The sequence below is a fragment of the Typopeltis vanoorti genome, chromosome 18 (assembly GCF_054136105.1).
Source record: "Typopeltis vanoorti isolate ZY-2024b chromosome 18, IOZ_Tvanoo_1.0, whole genome shotgun sequence".
Lineage (NCBI taxonomy): Eukaryota > Metazoa > Arthropoda > Arachnida > Uropygi > Thelyphonidae > Typopeltis > Typopeltis vanoorti.
The window spans coordinates 9,608,377-9,634,551 of record NC_143566.1 but is presented as its reverse complement, the minus strand read 5'-3'; the positions used below and the strand labels follow the sequence as shown (position 1 = coordinate 9,634,551).

At 36.0% G+C, this 26,175-nt stretch overlaps 1 protein-coding gene across 3 annotated transcripts in view; it reads right to left on the bottom strand.

Annotated features, from left to right (window-relative positions):
• Nucleotides 1-26,175, bottom strand: part of LOC150096480 (uncharacterized) — a 245,833-nt gene that overhangs the window by 13,651 nt on the left and 206,007 nt on the right. The window contains exon 7 of one of the 3 annotated variants that reach the window (XM_090407869.1): nt 21,559-21,906. The exons of 1 other annotated variant lie outside the window; for it this stretch is intronic. In XM_090407869.1, the coding sequence (XP_090263995.1) occupies nt 21,849-21,906 (58 nt within the window). In that variant the 3' untranslated portion in view covers nt 21,559-21,848. Of the gene's footprint in view, nt 1-21,558; nt 21,911-26,175 lie in introns of those variants that run through there. One more of the 3 variants, XM_090407870.1, reaches the window with a different exon arrangement.

Below are 26,175 nucleotides of genomic sequence, written 5' to 3'. Positions count from 1 at the left end.
CATAACCATTCAAATGCAAGCCATCCATCTTATATAGATCCTTTCGCCCATCAAACTCACTCCACACGTCCACAAATTCCTCACCACTCGTCATACATAACCCACGCATAAAGTCATTCGCAATTATGGCCCTCCTTTTAAACATTTCACTGTCATACTGTGGCAAAAGACTAATCATTCTAACTCTCTCACTCTTTTCTTTTGCTACCTCAAACAATTCATTCAGGTCTTCTATCATTTCCATTTTATCTCCTTTCAAATCATTCGTACCTGCCACAACAATCATTTCTTTCACCCTTTCCTTTTGCTCTCTAATAGACTCAGAATGTTCGTGAAGAGGGAGACAATGTCGAAGCTGATTAACAAGTCAGTTTTTGAAAGTTGAATGTCTTTAATTTTTGTGTGAAACTCTGTAGAATTTTTGATTGAAGAGACTAAGTGGCCTATGTGAGGACAGAGAAGGGTAGATAAGAATCTTGATAACTTGTAAGTTGAACTGCTGATACAGTCTATGACGGGTCTGAGTGGAACATTAGTTTTGTGTAGCTTAGGTAAGGCATAAATTCTAGGAGGTCTGTCATGGTATGTTTTAAGTTTTTTGATTGTTTCTTCATCTAAGGAGGAAGTTTCATTAAGTAGCTTATTTAATTTTCTGAGTTGATGTTTTGTATGATCATAATTCAATTTGGCGTAAGTATTACGATCTCGAGGAAGTAAATTCATTTTTCGGTCATATGAATTTGTATCAAGAACCACAGTGATATTTCCTTTATCGGCTCTGGTAATGATTATGTTTTTATTACATTTTAAAGATATAATAGCTTTCAATTCTGATGGTGGGATATTTAATTCCGAAGGTTTGGCATTGTAGATCACTTTAGCTACCTCAAAATGAAGTCTGTTAGCTTCAATACTGGAGAGATGGTTGACATTTCTTTCTATATTATGTATGAAGTCTAAATATGGGAAACATTTTGGTGACATCGCAAATTTATGGCCTCTTGCTAGGACATTTAATTCATCTGTTGTTAGTGAACGGTTAGATAAATTGACTACCCATTTTTCTGTTGGTAATTTGTTATTTCTAAATAACTTAGGGAATTGAAACAACGTAGATCCGAATATAAATTAAATTATATTTTAATATTTTAATAGATATTTCCGATATTTCGGCAATGTCACATTGCTATTTTCTAAAGGAACTTACAAAAAGGCAGGTGCACACAAGGCAATAACAATACAGTAACTGAGAATGAAGATTTGAAGCTATCGTTCTCCTAGAAGTCCTGATGGTGCCCTCTGGAGGGCTAAGTAGGCGTTCTTGGCCGTTGGGCTGAAGGTCTGCTGATGTATGCCTCCCAAATTTGGGGCAGTCGCATACAACCAAATTTGTTGAGGTTTGGAGAGTTTCTTAGGGCAGAGGCTGATTCCATAAATAATCTTTCGAATTTATATTTGCTCCGGTGTATTATTGTTGCTTTCTTCCACCGTATTCTGTGGCGAGTATCCAGAGCATGGTCTGCAAGACCATTCGGATCTACGTTGTTTCAATTCCCTAAGTTATTTAGAAATGCATAACCAACGTATAAGCCTGTCTACAAGAATGGTAATTTGTTAGTGATCTTTTTTGATCGATTTAATAGATTAAGGCATTTATTATCTAGAGCACTATTGCTCTTATCAAAAGCTTTTTTTCCTGAATTCTTTGAGACAGTTATAATTAATTGTAGCAATTCTTGATTTAACGATTTTTAATTATTAACTGTAGTTATTTTAAGCAAATTAAAAGAGCGGTGAGCATTTAATATTTCTAGTATTTCAACAAAGTCAAATTACCATCATCATGGAACACAATACAATGTATGTGCATGCTGGCACATAATTAGTACAAATAATAGTTCTCTCTCCACTGAACTTGATCACATTCACAAAATCTTCTTAGCCAATGGCTACAATTCTCACCATGTTCAAAAAAAAAAAAAAACTAATTCCCCTCCATTACAGGCTACACCAAGCTGTCACTATTTCATATATCTGGGGCACATCTGAAAAAACATTTTTTAAGTCATTTAACTAAAAACTAGATAAATGCCTTAAAAAACACAATCTTACAACCATTTATGGCCAAACAGGCAGGAAAGCCCAACTTCGGAATTGTTAAACGTAAGGACTACATTCATTTCCACCACTACAGCTACTCAGAACTCACTGACCATGCACCTGCCCACAAGATATGCTAGAAGAAGGCCACTCTGCTCCACTGCAGCAAACGTAAACATGAGAGACTATTCCTTGAATCTGCTTTTGCCTTAAAAAACCTACCCAAACCTCAACAAACTTGGTTGTGCGAAGCTGTCCCAAATTGGTAAATTCTTATCCTCCATACTTCAGCTTAATGGCCAAGAACATCCATTTTAGTTCATTATAGAACACTATGTATGACTTGATTCTTATTTTTAGTTATCATGCTTCAGCCTTATCACACAGTGTAATGCCTCTGTAGCTCAGTTAGTGTAGATGAGCGCTTTGATTGGAAAGACTTCGGTTCGAATCCTATCTATAATGTAAGGAACCTTTATCAGGTCTTTTCAATCAAATGGTGAGTTAGCCAGTCTCATGCATTGGTGGAGAATTTTTTTTTTTTTTTCCAGGAAACTCTGGTTTTCGTGCCTCAGAACAGGCAAACTGGTGCTGTGTACACAGATCTACAGCCAAAAAAAGACTTGCTGTTACCGGATGCAGCAGAGGAGTGACATGCTGGCTGCATTAATTCGTCATGACTGTAATCAGAGGATCTACCCATCCTGAGGGACGGATGGTTGAAGACATAGTAGTGCCTGCATGCACATATATCATATTGTGTTCTCTGATGCTAGCAATTTGACTTGCTGAAATATTAAATTTGTATTAATTAATATTTGTCTGTGCTATAATTTCCTTAAAAAACTAGTTATGAATAGCTAACATATAAGCTTTACCACCAAACCAATGAGGAACTTGCCAAATGGAAATGAATAGGGAATTTGTCAAGGATATCCAACGTTACCATTCTTTTATTTAATATCTATCTATCTATATAAAACAAAACAATAAACAAATGGAAGAAAAATGAACCAACATTTAAATTGGGTTGTGAAACTACACTTAATATATGCAGATGAAATAATCATAAGAAGTGAAGATGAATCCCAAAGATCAGTATTTTCCTTAGACGCAATTGCTACTAAAACATTCAGAATCAAAATATGAACAGAGTTTAGATATAGACACTATATTTTAGAGTATCTATATCTAAAATTGTATTTCAATCTTGCATCAATCCACCTAGATCTCAGTCTTCCTCTGGGTCTTTTCCTGCCATCTTGGCATCAAACACCTGGTTTGCTAACCTTTTTTCTCCCATTCTACTTAAGTGATCATAACACTTTCAATTAATTATGCTCACACGTTATTGAATGCTAACAATGTTAAATATGTAATATCCTTATTTCTGATGTGATTCTACCACCGATATCATCTGTTCACTCCCGAATTTTTCTCAAAATCATATATGCAGTTTTATTTACAGTATTTTATTTTTAACCAAATTCTCAAAGCCATACTTTAAAATTGGTTTAAATGCCATATTGTATACTGCAAGATTAGTGCTTTGGTTAATTTCTCTTTTATTTCATGTAAATTTATTCAGCTACCTCCATTTCATATCAATGTTGTTTTTAATACAATTGGACATTATCATTGTCAATCTCATCAAAACCCAATTCACGTCCAATGTTGGAAATTTCCTATAAAGATTGTCCATTTCATTTGAAAAGCCTCTAAAATCATTTTCACAATGTGGAAGAATGTGCTTCCAAATGGCTTGCATATTGCTAGCAGTAATTTCATTTGACTTTGCAACTTTATAACCAGGCTGAGATTTCTCCAATTTGGTCAGAAAAGTCTTGGAAGGCTTTCGCTTCCAAAAAAGACTGGTTGCTGGTTTCATTGACATGAATCAAGATACTTGTATGCAGAGGTTGTTAACTTCACATCAATTGCTTCAGTATTCCTAAGTGCACAGTACTCCTCCCCTTTTCATATAGCCTAGTCTTGTAGATACTTCTTGCGCAAACTCATTTACCCAAACTTGAATAAAAGATTAAATTAACAATATTATTTCTTGTTATATTATTATAACAATATTAAAATACTCTGCACCCAGAGTATTTTAATAATAGATGATACACCATTCTGTTATTTGTATATGAATTTATTTAAACTCTCGGCATCTCCATATATTTATCTCCTACTGATGGTTGTATAGAATTTCAGCATATAAGCACTCAGATTTTTTATGCATACTTATTATTTTTGATATTTTGAAATTTATTTTGCTGAAATGGTAGTTCCACTTCCCCCCTACTAAGATTATTCAAGTAAGCATTCCTAAGATTGTAAAATTTATCTGCTAGTAATCTCATTTGAGATTACTATAAGATCACTGGTAGTGCAGCTTATATCTGTTTATATTTCATCTGCACTATATGAATTTTCTCTCTCTTTTTTTTCTTTTTTTCTGAGATAATATAAATTCTCTCAACAGTAGTGTAAATTTTGAGAAACAATAGGAATTGATATTCCAGGATGTGAAGAGAAGAGACAAGTGACTAAGGTTTGTTCTAAAAGATAATAAGGACCAGTAAGATATTTTTCTTCATGCCATAGGGAAGGAGGAAGTATTTATTTGTAGTTAAAGATCTGGGAACCCGAGACAAATTATTGCAAGATTTTACAAATTAGCACAGTAATACCTGTAATGATAGGAAATTATGATTGAGTGTGAAAATACTAGTGGTGGTGGTGGTGGTGGACAGTAGATGGCGTTGGTATAGATGCAATTCGCTATAGTTGGAGGATTTGAGTGGTGGAGATGAAGAGTTGTAGAGCAGGTGCCCTCTTTCAATGAGTCTCTGGACTCCCTGGAGGTGTCAATTAATAATAATAATAATAATAAATCAAATAAGAACAGTAAATTCTCGTAGACAAACTTATATGTTGGTTATGCATTACTAAATCACTTAAGGAATTGACAACGTATATAAGAATATAAATTAAATTACACTTTAATAATTCCGATATTTCGGCAATGTCACGTTGCTATCTTCAAAAGGAACTTACAAAAAAGGCACGTGCCTGAGAATATTTATTCTCAGTTACTGAGAAGATTCGCAGTTATTGTGTTGTAGTGCCTACGTGCACGTGCCTTTCCTTTTGAAGATGGCAACGTGACGTTGCTGAAATATCGGAAATATTTATTAAAGTGTAATTTAATTTATATTCTTATATACGTTGTCAATTGCTTAAGTGATTAAGAACAGTAAAATTCAAGAGATTTTCAGTGGACACGCCAAAATTTTGGCAAGGTGGTACAGACCATCCACTTTTAGCAATATTCATCATAGAGAGATAAAATTCTCTGTTCTTATTGTGAGAGGTTTCTCAAACCGTCTGTTCCATTCTCTTATGGTCAATTGTAGGGATGACTGGAGGCACTGAAGGCCTAAAGCAGTTAAATTAGAATTAACTGCCACCTGGATACTAATTTTTCCTAGATTTTGACATCGAGGATCTAGGAGAGGAAGTCCACCTCAATTGGAAGCCTACTGTAGTCCTTGGTAGTAGAATTATGAACACTTTTATTTTTTTAAGCGCCTCCGTAGCACAATTGGAAGAACAACGGTACAGTGCGCCTTTCGATTGGAATAGGCCTAAGTTCGATTCTCGTCGCGACGGGAGGAATCTTTATCTGGAAGATTTCAATCGAAGGTGAGTTAGCCGATCTCATATGGAGGTAGGCAGGGTTTTTTCTCCTGCATACAGACAAATAATACTAGTTGTGGTGGTGGGCAGTAGATGGCGTTGATGGAGATGATTCGTAGTAGAGGTTCAGCGTAGTGGCTGAGACAGTTGTTGGTGTCCTCCTGCGATGAGTCTTCGGACTCCTTGGAGGTGTCACGAATAATAATAATAATAATTTTGGTCCCTGTTAGTCCTTTGGTCATTCAGATGCATGATAGTGAAAAATAGAAAAAAAAAAGGCAGATGATGGATACTTTTTTTTTCCTCCTACTTTACATGATGATATAAAGAAGCTGAGGCCCTCTCTCTCTTGTACCCCCTACAATTTCTCATCTCAGTAAATGCCTCATATGGGTAGTGACTGTTGCCATAATTCATGACAACATACCCATCTGAAAAGGGGGGGGGAGCATTATAGGATACTGACACAATTCGATTTTGATGCAAATCAAGAGCATCTATATAAAAGGAAGCCTAGTCATGAAGATGACTATCAAGCTTATGTTTGCTCATGCTTTGCTAAAAAGAAGAATATGATTTCTTGTCAAATATAATTTACTTTCTGACCAACCGAAAAAAATTTGCTGAACATATCCTTGCAAACTACTTTATTGTATGTCTCCCTAGCTAAATCAGTCAGTCTTTTCTTCATAATTTGCCAATGAATCCCAAATAATCTGAGTTTACAGTGGACCTCCGAAAGCTACTAGACTTAGATTCTTTTTTTTTTTTTGAAACTTAATATTTTCTTTCAAATGAATACAACAAAAATGAATATTGATATTCATTTTTGTCCTGCTTAAAACTAAGCAGTAATCACTTCCTATTTCATATTCCCTGTATATTCGTGTATTATAATCAGTATGAAGATATCACCAGCAATAACATAGGCAATAAGATTTCTTTATTCCTTGTATCTTCCCGTTATGTGACCTGATGACCTGAACAGAAAGCAAGCAGGTGCATACCATTATTATGTGCTTTACTCTTTTCTCCATATTTTCTCAAAACATTTTTATACACCTGATATTCAATTCCTGTTTTGCTGTTTACAACTCCAACAAGAGTCAGCTTTTTTTTCATGTCAGCTGCCTTCTCTAATGACGAAAAACTCACTTCTTCCTTAGTAGAACCTTCTTTGGGACCATATCCATATATCACATTATCCAATTCCCCATGTGAAATTTTACTTGAAATTATAAGCCAATCTCTTGATTGGCTCATAATTTCAATTGATGAGTGATTTCAATTATAAGCCAATCTCTTGAACTGGAATATCATGAGGCGGTCAATTTTCACATCAACCTCTGTCACATCAGCAACTACAAAATTTGCTCCTGGATGATACACTCTTGGAAAGTGATCACTTAGTAGCTCAACTATTTCTTATACTTCTGTCACCTTCCTATCATCAGCACTAATTACAGTCAGCCTTCCATAATCAATTTTTCTCTTGCTACATAATGAAAAAACATTTTTTGGATTTACTTAGGCCTGCTTAGCTAATTTTCTCTCATAAAATGATTTGGCCTTTCTTATATACTAGTCACCCTTCTTACCTGCACTTTGTACTGCTCGTGAGTATGCTGATCACCTTTTTCTTTATATTCCCTCCACTATGTTCTCTTTTCTTGCAGCTCTTGCTTATATTTCTACTCATCCACTTAACCCTCACTTTTTATCCTCCAGACCATGAGTATGCAAGTCTGATACCGCTTCTCTCAAATAATCCATAACACCTTTCCATGCACCACTGACATTCTTGCTTTGTAGCTTCTTAAAGCCATGGCACTACTCCAAGCTACCTCCTGAGTCATTCAATTACTAACTTTATAATTCAACAAACGCTTTCTTGACAGATAATTCCACATGTTTAGCAACCTCCCAGAACAAGAACTCGCTGTCACTTTCCACAACTGGAGGCAGAATGTCGTCTGCCTTGGTTATTATTATTATCTGAGACCTCCAGGGAGTCAAGGACTCATCGAGGGAGGCTATAAATCACCCAAACCAGCTGTCATACCTTCCCTTAAATTCATTCACACTAAATGCACTTACTATCCCTTAAGGCAAACTATTCCACTCACTCAGTGTTCTCTGAGAAAAAAACTTAGCTCTTATTTCTTTCTTGCCTGTGAACAAACTTAACTTCCATTGATGCTCCCATGTTCTCTTCCCATCTTCCATATAATGAAAAATTTCATCGTTGATATCCTATAACACCCATTTAAAAGTTTATAGACCTCTATCATATTACCCCTCTTTCTCCTGTTAACCAGAGTCTGCGATCCACATACTTGCAATCTGCCCTCATAATCTAAATCCCATACTCCAGATATATAATCTTTGTAATGCTCTTTTATCCCCTTGGAACCTGGGAGACAAAATCTGTGCATAATAATCTAGGTGTGGTCTTATCAAGGTCTTATAAAGAGACAAAATGACTTTCTCATCCTTACGTCGAAGTGAACCTTATGTCAAGGTTCACTTCAAAATCGCAATTATCCTCCGAGTTGTATTTGCAACTTTTGCTATGTGACCTTTGAACTTTCAATTCCTATCCACCAATATCCCATGCCTCTTCAGTTTCTTGTAGCATAACCCTGCTAATATAATATGCTGCTGGAACTCTAATCACACCAAAGTGCATAACTTTACACTTACTAACATTAAACTGATAGCAATTTTTGTTTGCCCAAATTTCCACTCTATTCAAATCATTTTGTAAGTGCTGAATATCAGTAGCATCCCTGATTGCCCTGCCTATCTTCGCATCATCGACAAGCAATTGCACATCTGATGTTAGACCCTTCCTGGTGTCATTAATGCATAGATTAAACAATGATGGCCCAAGAACTGAACCCTGAGGTACACCACTGGTCACCTTAAATCTGGCAGATTCACACCCACTGTATACCACTTTTTGATATCTGTCTATAAACCATCCCCTGATCCAAGTCAAGAGTTTATATTCCAATCTCATATTCTCCAGTTCATACAACAGCCTTTCGTGTGGTATCCTATCAAATGCATTAGAAAAATCCAACATTATCATAGTGTATCCATTCCCTTTATTCAACTTGGCCGTAACATTGTTATAAGATATGAGCAAACTGCTAAAACATGACCTTCCTTTAGTAAACCCATGCTGTTCCTTGTAGAGTATAGCATGTTTGTTTACCCATTTCTGTATGCGAGTTCTTACCAACTTCTCTAAAATCTTCACTACCACACCAGACATACTGATAGGTCGGTAGTTAGACATCAGTTTTTGCACCACCCTTGTACAATGGAACTATCATACTTTCCTTCCATTCCTGAGCTGAGACTCAAGTTCTATGAACATCTGAAAGGCGTAGCTAATTCGGCTGAACATCTTTAGCAAACAGGTTGATATTCCATCCATCCCTATAGACAAATTCTTATCCAGGTTATGCAACAGCTCTTCAACCTCATTTTCATGAACCTCTAAACTCTTCATCCAAATGGATAAAGGATACATCATGGATTATAAAGGATACATCTTCTGATGCTGTTACCATATCCAACACTCTCAAACCCCTGGTCCTCTCCATGACATGCTGTTTCAGGTAATTATCCCTTAGACACTGTATAAATTTCACTTCCTTCTTGCCGTGTCCCCTTTCCTCCCTCCAATCTACACTGCTTGGAAAAAAGTCAGTTGACACCATAGTATGAGGAACAAACAGCCATAGCACTCACCTTAAGATGTAGGACCTCCTTTCGCTGAGATGACTGCAGAAATCCTAAGGAGCACACTTTCCACAAGCATACTATAAAACTATAAACTATATAAAACTGTAAACCATGCAGTTATACTGATCAGTGGGAATTTTGGACCATTCTTCCTATAGGTATGTAATGAAGTCCTGGACTGTTGTGTGTGGGGGAGGGGATGTCCCTTGACCTCACCCAATGTTCCAGTTCATCTCACAGATGTTCAATAGGGTTGAGATCAGGGCTCTGTGGAGGCCAGCCACGTGTGGTGATGTTCATGTCCACAAACCATGTAGTTACAGCTGCAGCCTTATGACACAGTGCATTGTCTTGAAGAAAGAGACAATGGGCAGTTCCATAGAAATACTACAAAGTAGGAGAATTGCATTGTTCAAGATGTTGAGATACCTCACAGAGTTCAATATTCGTGGCACTACAAACAGGGGTCTGAGGCCAAACCAGTACCATACCATCACACCACCACCACCTCCGAATTTCATAGTTGGGGCTATATGCTCTAATAAGATGTTCACCGGGCATCTGCTACACCCACACCCATCCATCTGCTTGGTAGAGGGTGTAGCATGATTCATCACTCCATGACTCAGCTTTTCAAGCTTCCATGTCCCACTGTACATGATACATGTTGGTTTGGGTAATATGGGATTTGCATACTGTGTTCATGCTGTGAGCCTTGGTTCTGAATGTTTTTGTTCATGTTTCATGAACAAAAAAAGAGCAGATTCATGTTCCACTCTATGCCCAGAACACGCATTCAACATGCTGGCCAAAGAATGGCAGTTTTTACATATTATCCTTCGTAGCACTCTACAGTCCATTCGGCAAGTGTGGTAGGTCACCCACTGTGAGTAGCACTTGCAGTGTACTCCATGCACTTCCATCTCAGTATGGTCTCACTGATTATTGACCTGGAATACCCAATTTGTCACTTATTTGCCAAACAGATAAGCCTGCATACATTTATATCAGCTACAAACACGTGGCTCATTACATGGTACAATGCACATTGTCCATGGGGGGGTGTCCATTAATTATATTTCTAGGCAGCGTATGTCCCCATAGTTGAAGTCCACCCATAATAATTGATTGACTATTGTATCACCATGTCAATTATATGGTGCTGTACTAGACGTCAACTGACAAGCAAGAATCAGTTAATTGAAGGGTTGTTAATTTTGAAGGTTGGATAAATGGTAGATGATTAAAAATGAATTATGATGATCATAGTCAAGGAGCTGTATTTTCCATAAAAGAGATAAACAGTCAGACCTGTTAAGATTAAGGGAATGTAGTAATGCCTGAACTCACAACAGATGAATCATATAATATTTCATTTGGATAGATCTTCAGTTGCTTGTTGATCACCAAAGTTGGAGGGAATTATAAGGAGTGATACTTTGTTAACTCCTTTCAGGAAATATTTTGCATGAATGAATGGGGGGGGCGGGGTTGCAGTTTTAATAGATGCAAGCTGTTGCACTTGGACACAAAGAACCTTTATAAAAGTTCTTTCATTTAAAGCTGAGTCAGCCAGTCTCAATATAGAAGTGGCAGTTTTCTCCCAAAAACTCGGGTTTTTCACCCACAGAACAGGAAAACAAAGTAGAAGAACAAAAGACAGTACTCTAGTGCTTTCCTTAGCTGACAGTACCTTAGCTGTTTCAGCTGTAATTTTGAAACAACCAAAAGTTGCAATTTTCAGTGCAGAGATATAAAGCTTGTAACTGTGCTTCAGGAGATGGGACAAGATTTGACAGTGGCGTGAAATTTAGAGGATACAGTTGCAGATGTTGCAAAACTACACAGCAACTAGGAATAAGTAGGTAGTTACGCAAATGTACAAGGTATTAGTCAAATCACACAAATAGGCTATTTGTGCTCAAACTTGGTCACCTAGTTACTGTTTTAATATGGAAACTCGGGATATGGGTCCTAAGGAAGTGATTAAGACAATATCAGAGTTTTGAAATGTGTTATGGGAAGAGCCTGAGGGAATGTAAATTGGAGAGTTTCGTAGATATGTGTAAAAGAGTTGATACGATAGACATTTAAGTTAATGAGGAAATTTTATACTGGATTACTGTAGATTATTGAGTGGAAGGTGAGAGGGAAAACCTAGAGGCTGTCCCTGGAAGTTGTGTAAATTCTTTACGATAAACTTTGGCAGATCTGGATCAGCCAAATTATGACAAACCACAGGAGCACAGAATCTAGCAAACACTTAGAAAGACCATAATGGAAAAGCTTGACCTTGGCTGATAAAAGGAATAAAGCATGTCATGAACAGGTAAAAAAGCTACATGAATATTATAAGGAATAAGTAATCTTAGAGATATGTACAGATATATTTTAATCCATTATGTCGAAAGTATGATTAACTTCTTACTGAGAGAAAGAAAATGGAGTCCTTTAACAACTGGGAGTTTTGTTGACAAAAGACTCGAAACTGGCAGATACAAATGCAGAAAGGTAAATATGTTATTTCTTGATGTAATAAAGCCTCAATGCAGTACAGGGAGTGAGCTAAATGAACCAGGTCAGGAGCAAAAACGACACTTTTGAAAGTGTCAGATTTTTGACACAGACGATGAAACTGTGCAAGGAGTAATGACCTATATGTGGTATTTTACAAAAGATTGTAAATTGAAGTATTCCATCTAGATGATGAAGTTTAGGAGATAAAATAGCAAAATAAACTGTATCCTTTGCTGGACATCATTAATCTTTCTAAAAAACATATGGAGCTGTGATGTAGAATCAATTCAATTAGTAGAGACATGCCGATGATACTTATATCACACTGTTCTTCTTCTTCTCATCTGTCTGGTGATGGATTGAGTCCCTTTGTACAATCTGTCTCCAAATGGTTCTACTTCTAGTCTTCTTGAACACAGTAATGAAGTTGGGGAATTCGCCTCTTTCTTTTAAAGATATGAGCCAACTTTTCCTTGGTGTTGTGGATGGACACTGTTTTCCTGTTCTTCCATTTAGCACGATGTTTGGAAGTCTGTGAGGAGGCATTCCTCTGGACATGGCCGAACCAACAGAGCTGTTGCTGAAGAATAATGTCTGTGAGGTTGTCCTGGTAGTTGAGATCCTGCTTTATTTGTTCTGTGGTTTTATGTTCAGTCCAGTGTGTTTTGTTTATTTTTCTTAGGCATTAGAGTCATCATGACTCACTTCTATATGTTGCTGTAGGGATGATCATGGCTTTGAATAGTTTGATTTTAAGATGTTTCAAGAGTTCGTTATTGTTCTATATTTTGTTTAGTTTATTCATGTTTGACCATCCAATGTTAATTCTGTGTTTTACTGTTTCAGTGCTGTCTAAACTGTGTGTAATGGTGCTTCCTAAGTAGACAAAGGATTTTACTTGTTCTAGGGTTTGGTTCTACAGCACTATTCAGATGTTTTCAGTTTCTCTTCCTATTTTCATTATTTTGGTCTTACTGCTGTTGATCCTCATTCCAAAGTTTTTACATGCTTCATTTAAAACATAGACTGTTTTTTCTAATTGTAGCTTGGATACTGCCAGGATTACTATATCATCAGCATATTTGATGTGGTTGCTGTTTCTTCCATTTATATTTATCCCTAGTTCATTGGAGATTTCCTTGAACATTTCCTCTAGGTATATGTTGAATAAGTGCAGTGAAAGCAGGCAGCCCTGCATGACTCCTTTTTCTATCTTAAATTCTTTTGTTTTTATATTATTAAATTTGGCGAGTGCTTTTGTGTCTTTGTAAAAGTTTGAAATGAAGGTCAACAATTCGGAGTCTATTGATTTAGAGTTTAGGATGTTGATCAGTTTGTCTCTGTCTATGGAATCAAAGGCTTGTTTAAGGTAAATGAAGCTGCAGTACAGTGGTAGATTGTGTTCCCAGCACATTTCTGCTATAGTATTAAGTGTGAAGATTTGATCAATTATAGATCTTCTGGGTCTGAAACTAGCTTGTTCCTCCTTGACGATTTCTTCCATTAATTTATGCATGCGGTTTTTGTATAATTCAAACGAATATCTTGTAGCTATGATTTAAAAGAATGATAGGGTGATGGTTTTCACATTTTTGTTTGTCACCTTTTTTATGGATGGGTATTATGACCCCAGTTTTCCAACCCTTATGTATTTCTTCTGAGAATAAGATTTGGTTAAAAAGTTTCAATAAATCTTTTGTGGTTGCCTGGCCTCCATGTTTCCAGAGTTCAGTAGGAATTTTGGTCAATTCCAGGAGTTTGGGATGTTTTCATTTGGTTTATTGCTTTAAGTAGCTTATCTTTTAGGATAGCAGGTGCTCTTTCTTTTTCTTCACTATTTGATGAATCTCATGTTTGGTTTCTTTGAAATAGTGTTTGGTAGTGTTCTTTCCATATTTTTTGTATATCTTGAATCGTGCCGGTTTCTATATTATTAGAATCTTTCATTTTTAAGGTGGTGGTGGTGTTATATTCTTTGGTTAGATCTTTTATTATTTTGTAACCAGTTTTAGTGTCATGCTTTTTATTTGCTTCCTCACATTGTTTTACTTTTTCTTCTAATCATGATTCCTTTGCCTCTTTGCACATTCTATCGATTTTATTTTTTAGCCTTTTATAGTGTTGTCTGCTCTTTTCGGAATTATTCTGATTTAATATGTTTTTAGTCTCTCTTTTTTGTTCTTGGAGTTTTAAGATTTCAAGGGTGATCCAATTGTCATTTGGTTTCATGGCTGTGCCTAGAATCTCAATAGCAATGTTTTTGACTATTGTTCTTCCCTGGTTCATGCAGTTTCTACATTAGCAAAGGGTATGTTTTGCAGTTCTGTTTCTATGGTATTCTCATATCATTTATTTATATGTTCTTTGTTTATTTTGCTTATGTCTATTAGGTTATAGTTGCTCTTTGGAATATTATTTTTGAATTTTAATTTAATCTTTGATGAGAGGGCATCATGGTCAGAGTCAAAATCAGGCTTTTTAGGGCTTTGACATTCTAGACTGATGCTTTCTATTTATTTCTTATTAAAATGTAGTCAATACAATTTTTGGTGACGCCATCCAGTGATGTTCAAGTATATTTACGGGAAGGCCTGTGGTAGAATTGGGTGTTGGAAATGAATAGATTATTCTGTTTGCAGAATTCAAGTAATTTTTTAATTTTTCTCCTCTGTTATTTCTCTCGTCTATTCCGAATTTGCCCATGACACCTTTCATATCTGGTGAGTATTTCCCAATTTTGGAGTTGAAATCTCCCATGACTATTAAGATATCTTTTTTATTAGTTTTGTTTATGTGATCTTGTAGTTTGTGATAGAAGACATCTATTTCTTAATCATCATGTGAATGGTCCAGTGCATAGATCTGGATTATTTTTATGTATATCCCCTCTTCCTTAGCTTTCATTCTAATCGAGATCATTCTTGGTCCATGTGGCTCAACAGCTATGATGGATTTTATAAGAGTATTTTTCACTAGCAAGCCAACTCTTTCTCTGTGGACATTATCATCTCTTCCCAAGTAGAACAATCTTCCACTTTCTGTTTATAGCTCCTTCGTTTTTCCGTGAGACCAATTATATCCAATTTGATTTTTTCCAAGTCCTTTTCCATTAATCCCTGCTTTCCTGTCTTATAAAGCATTCTTATATTGAGAGTCAGGAGGTAAGAATATTTTTTGTTGACCACATTGCGTATTTCCCAACTGCTTCCTGTGCTCGAGAGGCAGTCGCGTCAGCTGCCCTGGACGTGGTAACATTTTATCTATTTGGATCCTCTGAGTTCATAGGGGTTTATGGCAAACTGTCAGCAGAGGAATGGCCAGCCATTCCCCTGCTGCAGCCTTTGGTCCATGGCTCCTTATTCCTTATTTGGAGCAGCCCAATTAATTGTGTTAGGGACAAATCAAACTGTCATTTTATAGAAGCTCAAGAAGTCTTTTTTGTTTTTTTGCACACAGACGATATTTATTTTCATTATGGTAGGAGCATGGTCTTTCCAAGATCAAACTGTTGGCCTAGAAAAATATTACTGAGGCGATGCTGCTCAAAATACTCCATAAAATAATTAACAGTATTAGAGAAAGAGGACTGCTCATGGAATCATTGATGTTGTATGGCTGAATTTTCAGTTGTGTGTTCCAATCATTCCAATACTACTGATGAGCAAGAATTTTATGGTAGCAAATTCTTCATATACATTATACATATATATTTAGTTCCTCTGTGTCTACTTATTTTCCTGTTGTTAACCAATTAAGGTTTATTTGTGATTTTGTTTCATTACGTAGCAGGAAAAAGATCATCTATTTAGGAACTTCTCTGAAGGAGAAGTTCCTAAATAGATGTTGTATACCACCCACTGAATTTTAATTGTGTTACAGACAAATCAAACTGTCATTTTATAGAAGCTCAAGCAATCTTTTTTGTTTTTTGCACATAGAGGATATTTATTTGCATTATTTACAAGATGCTTATGAAGATGCATAACAAACCCACTGCCCAGGTTTGATCATTTGGCCAGTCATCCAAGAATTTTTTTTTTTTTTTTCAATCTGCATACGCAATGTGATGCCATAAATTGATTTCATTTCATTTTTGAGTTCCATGAGCTGCCTGCATGATTTAGTCTTTTGGGACTTTTCTTTTTCAAGAATGAATAGTATGACACTAGTGTCAAAAATGGCCTTTTGGGTCAAATGCCTGAAACGACTTATGCTCTTTTACTTCTTTTACCATTCTCCTATAATGCTCTACCTTCTCTCCATTCCTATAACCATCTGCTGACTGTCAGGATGTTTTTAATACTGTAAATGCCTTAATGAGAGAAACTTAATAAAGGTTAATACTGGTATTTTTTTAGGCTTATGTGTTCATTGTACATGTTAATTAAAAACTTTAATGGTATTTATTCATTAAAAAGTTAATTTTAACACAGAATATCAAGCAAGCGTTCAAATATTTTGGCTCCTTGCATTCTATATTATTATGGAATACAAGAAGCAATTTGATATGAAGTTAACTTTTTTTCTTTTTTATAAATATCAATTCCACACAATAATGAAACCTATAACATAAGAGTGTTGTATGAAGTAAAGTAGCCAGGAAGAATGACATTATGTGTCTAATATTTGTGTATGGATCTCTTGAACATATCTGGAGGTTGTAATCCTTGGGGAAAACTATGGGAAGACCATATGATAGGAAGAGTGCATGAGAAGTTCAATAAATTTGAAACTCAATTTTGTCTAGTAAACAAGAAAAACCATCTTCACTAGAGATCAGAGTATTATTTAAAAATTAGAGGTATTATGCAGTGAGCCACTCTAGGTGCAAAGAAAGGTGATCTGCAAATGGCCATCTTTACAGGACTAGAGAAGAAGATTAATCGGGGGGGGGGGTAACAATTCTTATTAACTCTTTCTTGTTAAAATGGAAACATCTGGATAAGGAAGGGCTGAAGTTAATAGCCAAATGCCATATACCTTACTAGAGATGGGTTGGATATAAGCTTGCTTTCATGCTGTTGGGTTGATTCCAGATGAATATAATAGCTTGAATAGTTAATAATTCTGAAGTATACAAACTTTAAACACAAATGAGGATTTTTCTAATGTCTTTCTGTCAAAAGATCAGGGGAGACATGCAGTATACATGATAAATTTAGTTTAATCCTTTATCCAAGTGTGAGCAAACAAAGTTTGTGCCTGAAAATATCTTCAGGACTGAGGTAAGGTAGTACAATACCAGGAAACTCATAGCACAGGTGGACCAAGCTACCACCATCACTCCTATCTCAGTATCTCCCATAATGCAAAACACATCTCCTTGCGTATATGTATAATGTTATGCATTAAGGGAATTATACATATCTGCCGCAAGGAGATGTGTTTTGCATTATGGGAGATACTGAGATAGGAGTGATAGTAGCTTGGTCCACCTTTGCTACGAGTTACCCAGTGTTGTACTACCTTACCTCAGTCCTGAAGATATTTTCAGGTGCAAACTTTGTTTGCTCACACTTGGATAAAGGATTAAACTAAATTTATTATAGTCTAACGAAGTGAAAAAAGTGCCAAGAGGGTCAGGAGATCCTCTTGGCACTGTTATAATGCCAAACTACTCTTGTATGGAAGTGTGTGAGCTTCCATACAAGAGTATGGAAGCTGTGTGAGCATTGTTCCATGGGGGGAGGAGTTAAGCACTAGATTGTGAGTGGAATTACCTAGGGGTCCACTACATTCGCTGTGTATTTGGAAGGTCACTGGTGAGAAAGAGATCTAGGATATTTGGAGAGCAGGTAGAGTCACCTAGTATTCTGATTGTGAACAATTTGTGTAAGGTTTTGGGTGATGGCAAATGTTTCAGCATCTCTGTCTGCTTCATCTGTACAACTGGAGGAGAAAAACCAGTTGGTATTGAGGACATTAAAATCTCCTAAAGGATTAAACTAAATTTATTATAGTCTAACCAAGTGAAAAATAAACTTTCAACATTTTACCAGTATACATACACTATACACTATCTACCAATAATTGTATGGACACTTTAGCAATTCTGCCTGCAGATACAATTGATATCAGCAGGCAAACCCTAATATCAGGTATGTCCACCTTTGGCTTTGATCACTTCCTGCGCCCTTTGAGGGAAGCTTTCCACCAATGTGGGACAGACAGATTGAATTTGTCTCCATTCCTTCATCAAAGCAGCACTGAGTTCAGCAACAGATCGTGGACGTGCTGCTCTGGACCTCAATCGGCACTCCAATTCATCCCACGGATGTTTGATGGGATTGAGGTCAGGACTCTGTGCAGGCCAGGGCAGTCATTTAACATCCATTTCTTCATACCATTTCATAACAGCTGCAGCTTTGTGACATGAGGCATTGTCATCTTGATAGTAACACAGGTCCGTTCCATAAAAACTCCACAGGGTAAGCAGCATCTGATTATCCAAAATATTAAGGTACTGAGCTGCCTTCATGAAACCAGGGACAAACACCAGTAGTCTAACTCCAAATCAGCCAAATGCACCTAACACCAAATTTTACAGTGGGTACAACACACTGTTGTAGCAAGCATTCACCAGGCTACCTCCACACCCTGCTATCCTAATCTGGAATGTTCTATAACTTAAAATAGTTGTCCAGACAATTATTAGTAGATAGTGTACAGTATAGCAGAAGGTAATTTTTTTGATTGTCTGTATGTGAGTTGGAAGAAAAGAAAGATACCAAGGGATCTCTGAATGATGATAACATGGTGCCATCAGGAGATGAAACATAAAATGGCAGATATTATGAATTAAATAATAGCACATATAAAAATATTCTAGAATTAATTTTTTATTACAGAATTAATTGTTTTTAATAATTTATGCAACCCTGTATTTGAATTACAAAATACTAACCATTGTTTCTTTAGAACTCTAATAATGTATTCTTCTGTTTACTCTGCTATAAATAAGTAAACAAGTGCTACATGACTCATCAAGTTTGCATGTTGTCAACAAATCTTTTATCTCCTTAATGATGGCCTTGTAACAAGGAAGAAATATATAGGAATTAATAAATTCTACAATTGTTTACATGTGCTAACTGTTATTTAATTCATAATGTCTATTATACATGTCCTTAAAACATCTGGATAAAATTGCAAAAGGTCCACCTGATAAATACCCTTAGTGAGGAAAAGAACTGAAACACCATTTGAGCAGGAGGTCCTTTTTGTTTTTGTTTTTTTTTTGCATTTACTTTGATGATTTATGGAGACTACTACTATGTTAAGAATAATTACTTTACTTTCCCAATGTTTAGACCTTCACATTAAAGTCATGTGGAGTATATGCATGCACATGCATATGTATATATACACAGAGAGAGAGGCTACATTACAATTCAAACAGCATGTCCAAGTGACAATGTTTTGATCAATCATTTTTCTACTGGTGAAAGTGGAGAAAAAAAAAGACTACATCAAACCTATATCCTAATTTCTATAACATGGTCAGAGAACAAATTCATATTATCTTGCAGTGTTGTAGACTAATCAATAATTTAACCTAAATGTTTGTTATATTAAGGTTAAGATCCTGGAGTACTATAGTCTAATTATGAACTCTTAGAACAAAAGATTATGTGGGTAGAATATGACCATCCATATTCTTGGGAATTTTAGACCATTCTTGTTAAGATTAGGATGGTTGATTAGAATTTCAGGCCTCCTTAAATTTGTGCTCATTTCATGTTTTGGTGTGATGTAATGAACAGGTGCCTTTCCAGTCAGTTCTATGTAGCATATTCAGGCATGATCAGAAAGGCCAGATTTACCATAATTATTAAATTTAATGTGTTGCTTATGTTCCTTTTTCCAAATAGGAATTGTGCATCCAGCTTCACCTATATAAGACAGGTTACATGGTTATAACCTGTCTTAATTTAGTGACTGGAGAGGAAGGGAATCCTTGGAGAAGTTGAATAAGTTCTTTAATTTTGCAATAGGTTTAAAAGTGAAATTAAGGTTGTATTTACATAGTATTCTGTTTATTTTATCTGATATCTCTTTTTTGTATGGAATGACTAGAGTTTTATTGTAATCTAGTTTATTTTTATTATTAGGTGCAGTTGTGTGAAGAATGTTGTTGCTAGTATATTTGCTAGAGCCATTTTTTTTAGGAAAGTATACAATACAATAATTTTTAATTCATGCTTAAGTGCTTTTTCACTGGAGAAAATCTTTAAAGTTCTGTTTTTCTTTGGAGGGGGGGGTAAGAGTTTATGTGCATATATTATTTGGCCAGTATGTATAAGCTTACAGTACAGTGATGGAAAGATATTTAATGGAAGATGTGTGGCAAATGTATCTAGAAATCGAAGTGTGTTCCAGATTTCAATTTCAATTTTTTTATGCCAGTAGAATCATGATTATTCTATTTTAATTATATTTCAATTATATTGAAATTAAATTATTTCAATTATAATTATTATTAGAATAATAATTATGCCAGTAGAATAATGGTTCATCAAATCATTGTCATTTGCCTCTGTGTGTGTGCGTGCGCGCACACATATGCCTACTCCAGAAAGATGACCTTAATATGAAGGTCAGAATGTCAGGAAATGAAAGTAATTATTCCTAACATAGTTGTAATCTCCATAATTTATCAAAATGCTGACCACTGTGTAGCATTAAAAGAAAGGTTTTTTTTTTTTTGCAATTGACTGTCTCAGTCTGATCTGGAATTACTGATGGTTCTTCCTCCCTCAGATGTGAACTAGGATAGCCTGAATGCAAAGCTGGTTTTGACCTGAGCTATTTGCAATATGCCAAATTTTTATCCTTGAGCTCACTTGTTGGGAAAAGATCCAAAGCTTGAATAGCAGAATTATTTCAATTATTTTTTCAAGAGTAACATTTTGATCATAAGGATGTAAGCAGTAATCAAAATCTGGGAAGGAAATATAGAGCTCAGGTCATCAAAAGAAGCTAACACTGATACCAAAGACTTCCTAAAGATAACAGGGATGATCAGTAACATTTTAAAACATAACCAAGTTCAAAAGCATACAAGAATAAGAATTTATAAAATTCTAGCAAGACCTTCTCCACTATATGAAAGTGAATTATGTGCAACAGAAGTAAAAAAAGAACAGAAACAGGAAAAATTAAATTTCTACAAAGGACAGCTGACTATATTCTCTGGACAAAAAGAAACAAAATTATATAAAGAACTAATTAGACAAAACATACAAAGAGAGAGAAGTAGTTTGAACACGTTGAGAGAATGGACAGCTCAAGATTACCTAAAAAAATAATCTCAATACCACTCAGCTGGAGTCTGAAATAACCAAGGAAAAGGAAGAATGAGGCCAGACCAAGCCTCAGGATCTAAATAACTGAAAGGATGAAGTGTTTTGGAGCAGAATGTGATGGTGATCCAGTGATGCCTATCCCTTTGAAAACTTACAAATAACTGTAAAGGACAAGGTGTTGCATTTCACTAATTTATTAAATTGCAAGCAATTATTATTATCCAACCTGCAACAACTTTTATATGGTCATTCCAGCTATTTAAGTGTATAAAGAAATGTTCAAAGTTGACTTAAACTATTAGGCAGACCTCTTCATACATATGAAGATTACAAATGCTACTCATCAGAGTATGGAGGTATCAACCTCCATAATGTCAAGACAACACATTATTACTTTTGAATGACTAAAGCAACTTGGTTTCAGGTTCCTAGAAATGTGTAACTTTAGACCTTTTCAGTTTAGGCTGACTAGGGTATTCTTAGATGCAGCAGACTGTAGGATTTTTTTATTTTATTTTCTCTCCCACTTCCTGTTTGAAAAAAAGATAAATTAAGGACTGTGAATACAAATATCAAGATAATTTCTGCCATAGTGTTAACAACTAGAAAATTAGTCCTCTTTTATAAATAATGTCTCTGCATTTCATATGTGAAATGAACCAGAAAACTTAATTTTGTGGTACACCTAAATGACTTTAATTTGCACACGAATTTCATCACACAGAAAGAAAAAAGAACTTCCTCCAGTTTTCTGCATATGCTAGCAAAATCTAAGAAAGTATTAAAGTATTTTCCTTTACAGTTTGTTACATATGAACCACTATCCTACTCAAATGCTTGGAATTAGTAACTGTTCCAGCTTTGTGAGAACATTTTATATTCTAGAGGCAAAGCCATGAACTGGTTGAGAAAATAGCCCTTATGCAAATCAACCACTGCTATATACCATGTCCTAGTGTATTAGCATGACATATCTATGATATTTATTTATTATTATTATTATTTTTTTTTTTTATGTTCAGCCCATCCACAAGAAGTTGGCTAATCAGCCTGTAGTACATTAGTATCGTGTATGGATAGTGGTTTGGGAAAAAAGAAACTTGTTTACGTTTGATTTAAAAGCCAGTATATTGTATTCCTTGGGAAACACATAGGCGAAAGACTGTTCCACAGTGCAGTAACCAAATGACTGTGCAAAAGTGGGTAGAGTGAGTTGATAAGAGATAGTGTATTAATCAATCGAATTGCCCTTCTCTGCTGAGTCAAGCATTTCATTTTAAGAGACATTTTAGGGGCTGGCTCTATCCCAAATGTGAGAGCAGTATTCAATAGCCAGGTGGGTTTATGATTTGTACAAGGTTAACAGCTGTTCAGAGGTGAAGTAACCTCCTGAGCGAAAGAGAAATCCTAGTTTTTTGGAAGCTGAGGAGGCAATGGTTGCAATGTGTTTATTCCAGGAGAGGCTTGATGTCAGAGTAATTCCAAAAAGAGAAATCTTGTCTAGAAATTGGAGTGTTGTCAAGGATACTGGATACAAGGAACTGGAAGAAAATGGTTCTTTTTTGTGGGAAATAAGGCAGAACTGGGTTTTGTTAGCACTGAAATTGATGAGGTTATCTGAAATCCATTGGAGGATGGCTTGGAGATTAAAATAGAGGGTAGTGGTAGTTAAGGTTCTGTAGATTGGGGTGATTTGTGTAGAGTAAGGTTTGTCAAATGAAGAGGAGGAGTGCAATGTGCTGTCATCTGCAAAACAGTGTATTTGGTTGGAGCTCAAACAAAGTAGGTCACTGATATACCAAAGGAATAGGATTGTTGAGAGCATAGAACCTTGTATTAGTTCAATAGTGAGAGGATAATGAACCATTCACCATCATGCATCCAGTCAGAAAGGTGGCAATCCAATTGCAGAAGTCATGAGACAGACCAAATGATGGGAATTTGCTTGTGCCAGACCAGGTCAAAAGCTTTGGAGATATCAAGTGCAAACACTCGAAATTCACCAAACTTCTCCATGGCATTTGTCCAGAGATGAGTGATGTATGTGAGTAGGTCTCCTGTTGATCAGCAACAAAAGAATCATTGCTGGTGGAGCTTCAAAGTGGTGTAAAAATTGAGAATTGATGGGTTTTCTCCACTCCTTATCTGGGACTGAGGTGAGAGAGAGAGAGATAAGGCAGTAGTTTGATGCTAGTGATTTGTCACCCTTCTTGGGAATGGGTCGAACACAGACCAGCTTTCAGGTTGTGGGGTAGATACCAGTGAGGTAAGAGAGTATAAACAGGTGACATAGGACAGGAGTCAGTTCTGGTGCACAAACCTTCCATGAGAGTCAGGAGACATTTTTGTGTCTAATTTGGACAATATTTTTCAGATCTCTTTCTAGCAAAAGGACAGTAGGAGTACTGGGCATCTGGAATGGTTGGGGGAGACATTTACCATCAGTTATACATGAATTGGAGGCAAAGTGTGAAGCGAGAAGATTGGCTTTTTCTGTGGGTGATGATGCAATAGATGGATAGATGCAACTATCTGGGTATGAGAGGAGTGGGAGTAGTGCTGTGCAAAAGTTTTGACCAATTATTTTGGTGAGAGACCAAAAGGCTTGGCTGCCGTTTGCTGCAAGTTTTCTGCTTTTTTTGCTCCTTCCAATTTTTGCTTTGGAGGAACTGATAGTTTTCTTTCAGCTATTTCTAGCCTGAGTATAAGCACTACAGGAGGATAAAGTTCTAAGCCAGTTGTGGTATGCTTGATTTTTTTTGTTTATATAGCCTTTGCACATCTTTTGGAGAACCAGAGCTTAGTTAGGGGAAAGCAGTTCAGAGTAGCGTAAGGAATGTACATTTCCATGCCAGTAAGGATTACTTCAGTGATACATTTGATGCATATGATTGGGTTAGAAGGCCAAACACAATAGTACAACCACGAAAATGGGACATAGAAGTCATATGTCTCGAGAGGGTCTCCTGACCCTCTTGGCACTGTTATAATGCCAAACTACTCTTGTGGAAGTGTGTGAGCATTGTTCCATCGGGGAGGAGATAAGCACTAGATTGTGATTGGAATTACCTAGGGGTCCACTACATTCACTGTGTATTTGGAAGGTCACTGGTGAGGAAGAGATCTAGGATATTTGGAGAGCAGGTAGAGTCACCTAGTATTCTGATTGTGAACAATTTGTGTAAGGTTGTGGGTGATGGCAAATGTTGTAGCATCTCTGCCTGCTTCATCTGTACAACTGGAAGAGAAAAACCAGTTGGTATTGGGGACATAAAAATCTCCTAGGAGGATGATTTTGCTTTTAGGGAAGCACGACTTGAGAAGATCAATCTTTTAAGGAGAGAAAGTTAAAGAGCTCAGAGTGGTTGGTAGCAATGGGGGGAGTGATAAAGACAGCAAATGAATTTGACGGAGTGGGGCAAGGAGATACTACTAGATTAATAATACACATATGCCAATCACCAAATTAACCTCCTTCATTCATCCAGTGAGAATAACCCTAGTAGAATAACCCACAACCTCTTTCTTATCCTAGTGTTCACAAAGTTCCTAATTCCTTATTTTTGCTCTCTTACTACTACCATCCAAAGCAGGAAATCTGTTGAAATTCAAATCCAAAATTTCAACAGATTTCCAGAAATAATATCTTTACCATGCTATTTTTTTATATGCAACAGAAAGTCTCAGGAAAAAACCAGCAGAGCAACCTTTCATAACATTGCCTCATAACCCAAACCTAATTTAAAAAATGGATTTACCATTATAAATGAATAAGGAATGAGGGGAAAGAGTGAGAGGTGGAAGTAAAATAAAGTGCATAAGATAGTAATACATAAGAATCAAGCTTAGTGGAAAAACATTTTCTGGTGGAATACTAAAGAAGAAGAAGGTACAATTAAAAAAAATGAGAAAAATACTGAAAGAGATTTTTAAGAAGTTGGATGAAGGATAATAGTGTAGCTGAGAAAGTGGATGGCATGGTGTTTAGGTATAAAGGAGGAGAGCAGAGTATGATGACTGAACTTTGTAAGACAAAAGGTGTTGAATTTGTAGATAGTGGTTTAAGAATAATGAGCTGATTTGAATGCTTTGCATCAATTGTTGGATGCATGAGAAAATGTGCAGGAAGCAGGACAAAATAATAATGAATAAAAGATGGGGTGAGATTAAAAAAACATGACAAGAGGAAGATGGATACAAGAATGAGCGTTTATGACAAAGTAATCCTTTCCTTATTAATCTTGTAAAATCCCACCACTAACTTAGACATCACTATCAAATCACCTATTTTCTACTTATCCCTCCCCAAACATAAATAGTCAAAGACAAATTAGTAAATAATATGCATGTACAAAAATTAAGTTAAGCTTGCAGAACTGGAAAAGTACTATGTGGACATAATTGGCATCACTGAAACAAAGAAGACAAAACAAGTGAGATGTTACTAAATAATAAGTAAACAATGTTATATTCAGACAATAATGATCAAGGAAAGGAAGGAGTAGCAATAGTATTCAACACCAAACATGAAGATAAACTTCTTGATTGGAAGGCAGTTTCAAGTAGAGTTATATAGGCAAACTTCAAAATGGGAGAATGAAACTTATTTGTACCTATGCTCCTACAGAAGGATCTCCTAAAGAAGAAGTAATGAATTGTTTCAGTCACCAAAGCAGGCAGCTAGCATAAAGAAAATGGAAAAAGTGATACTTGTTGGAGATCTAAACAGCAGACTAGGAAGTGAATCAGACCAGACACAAGAAATAAGAAAAAGTCTGTCTGACTGTGTTATTAT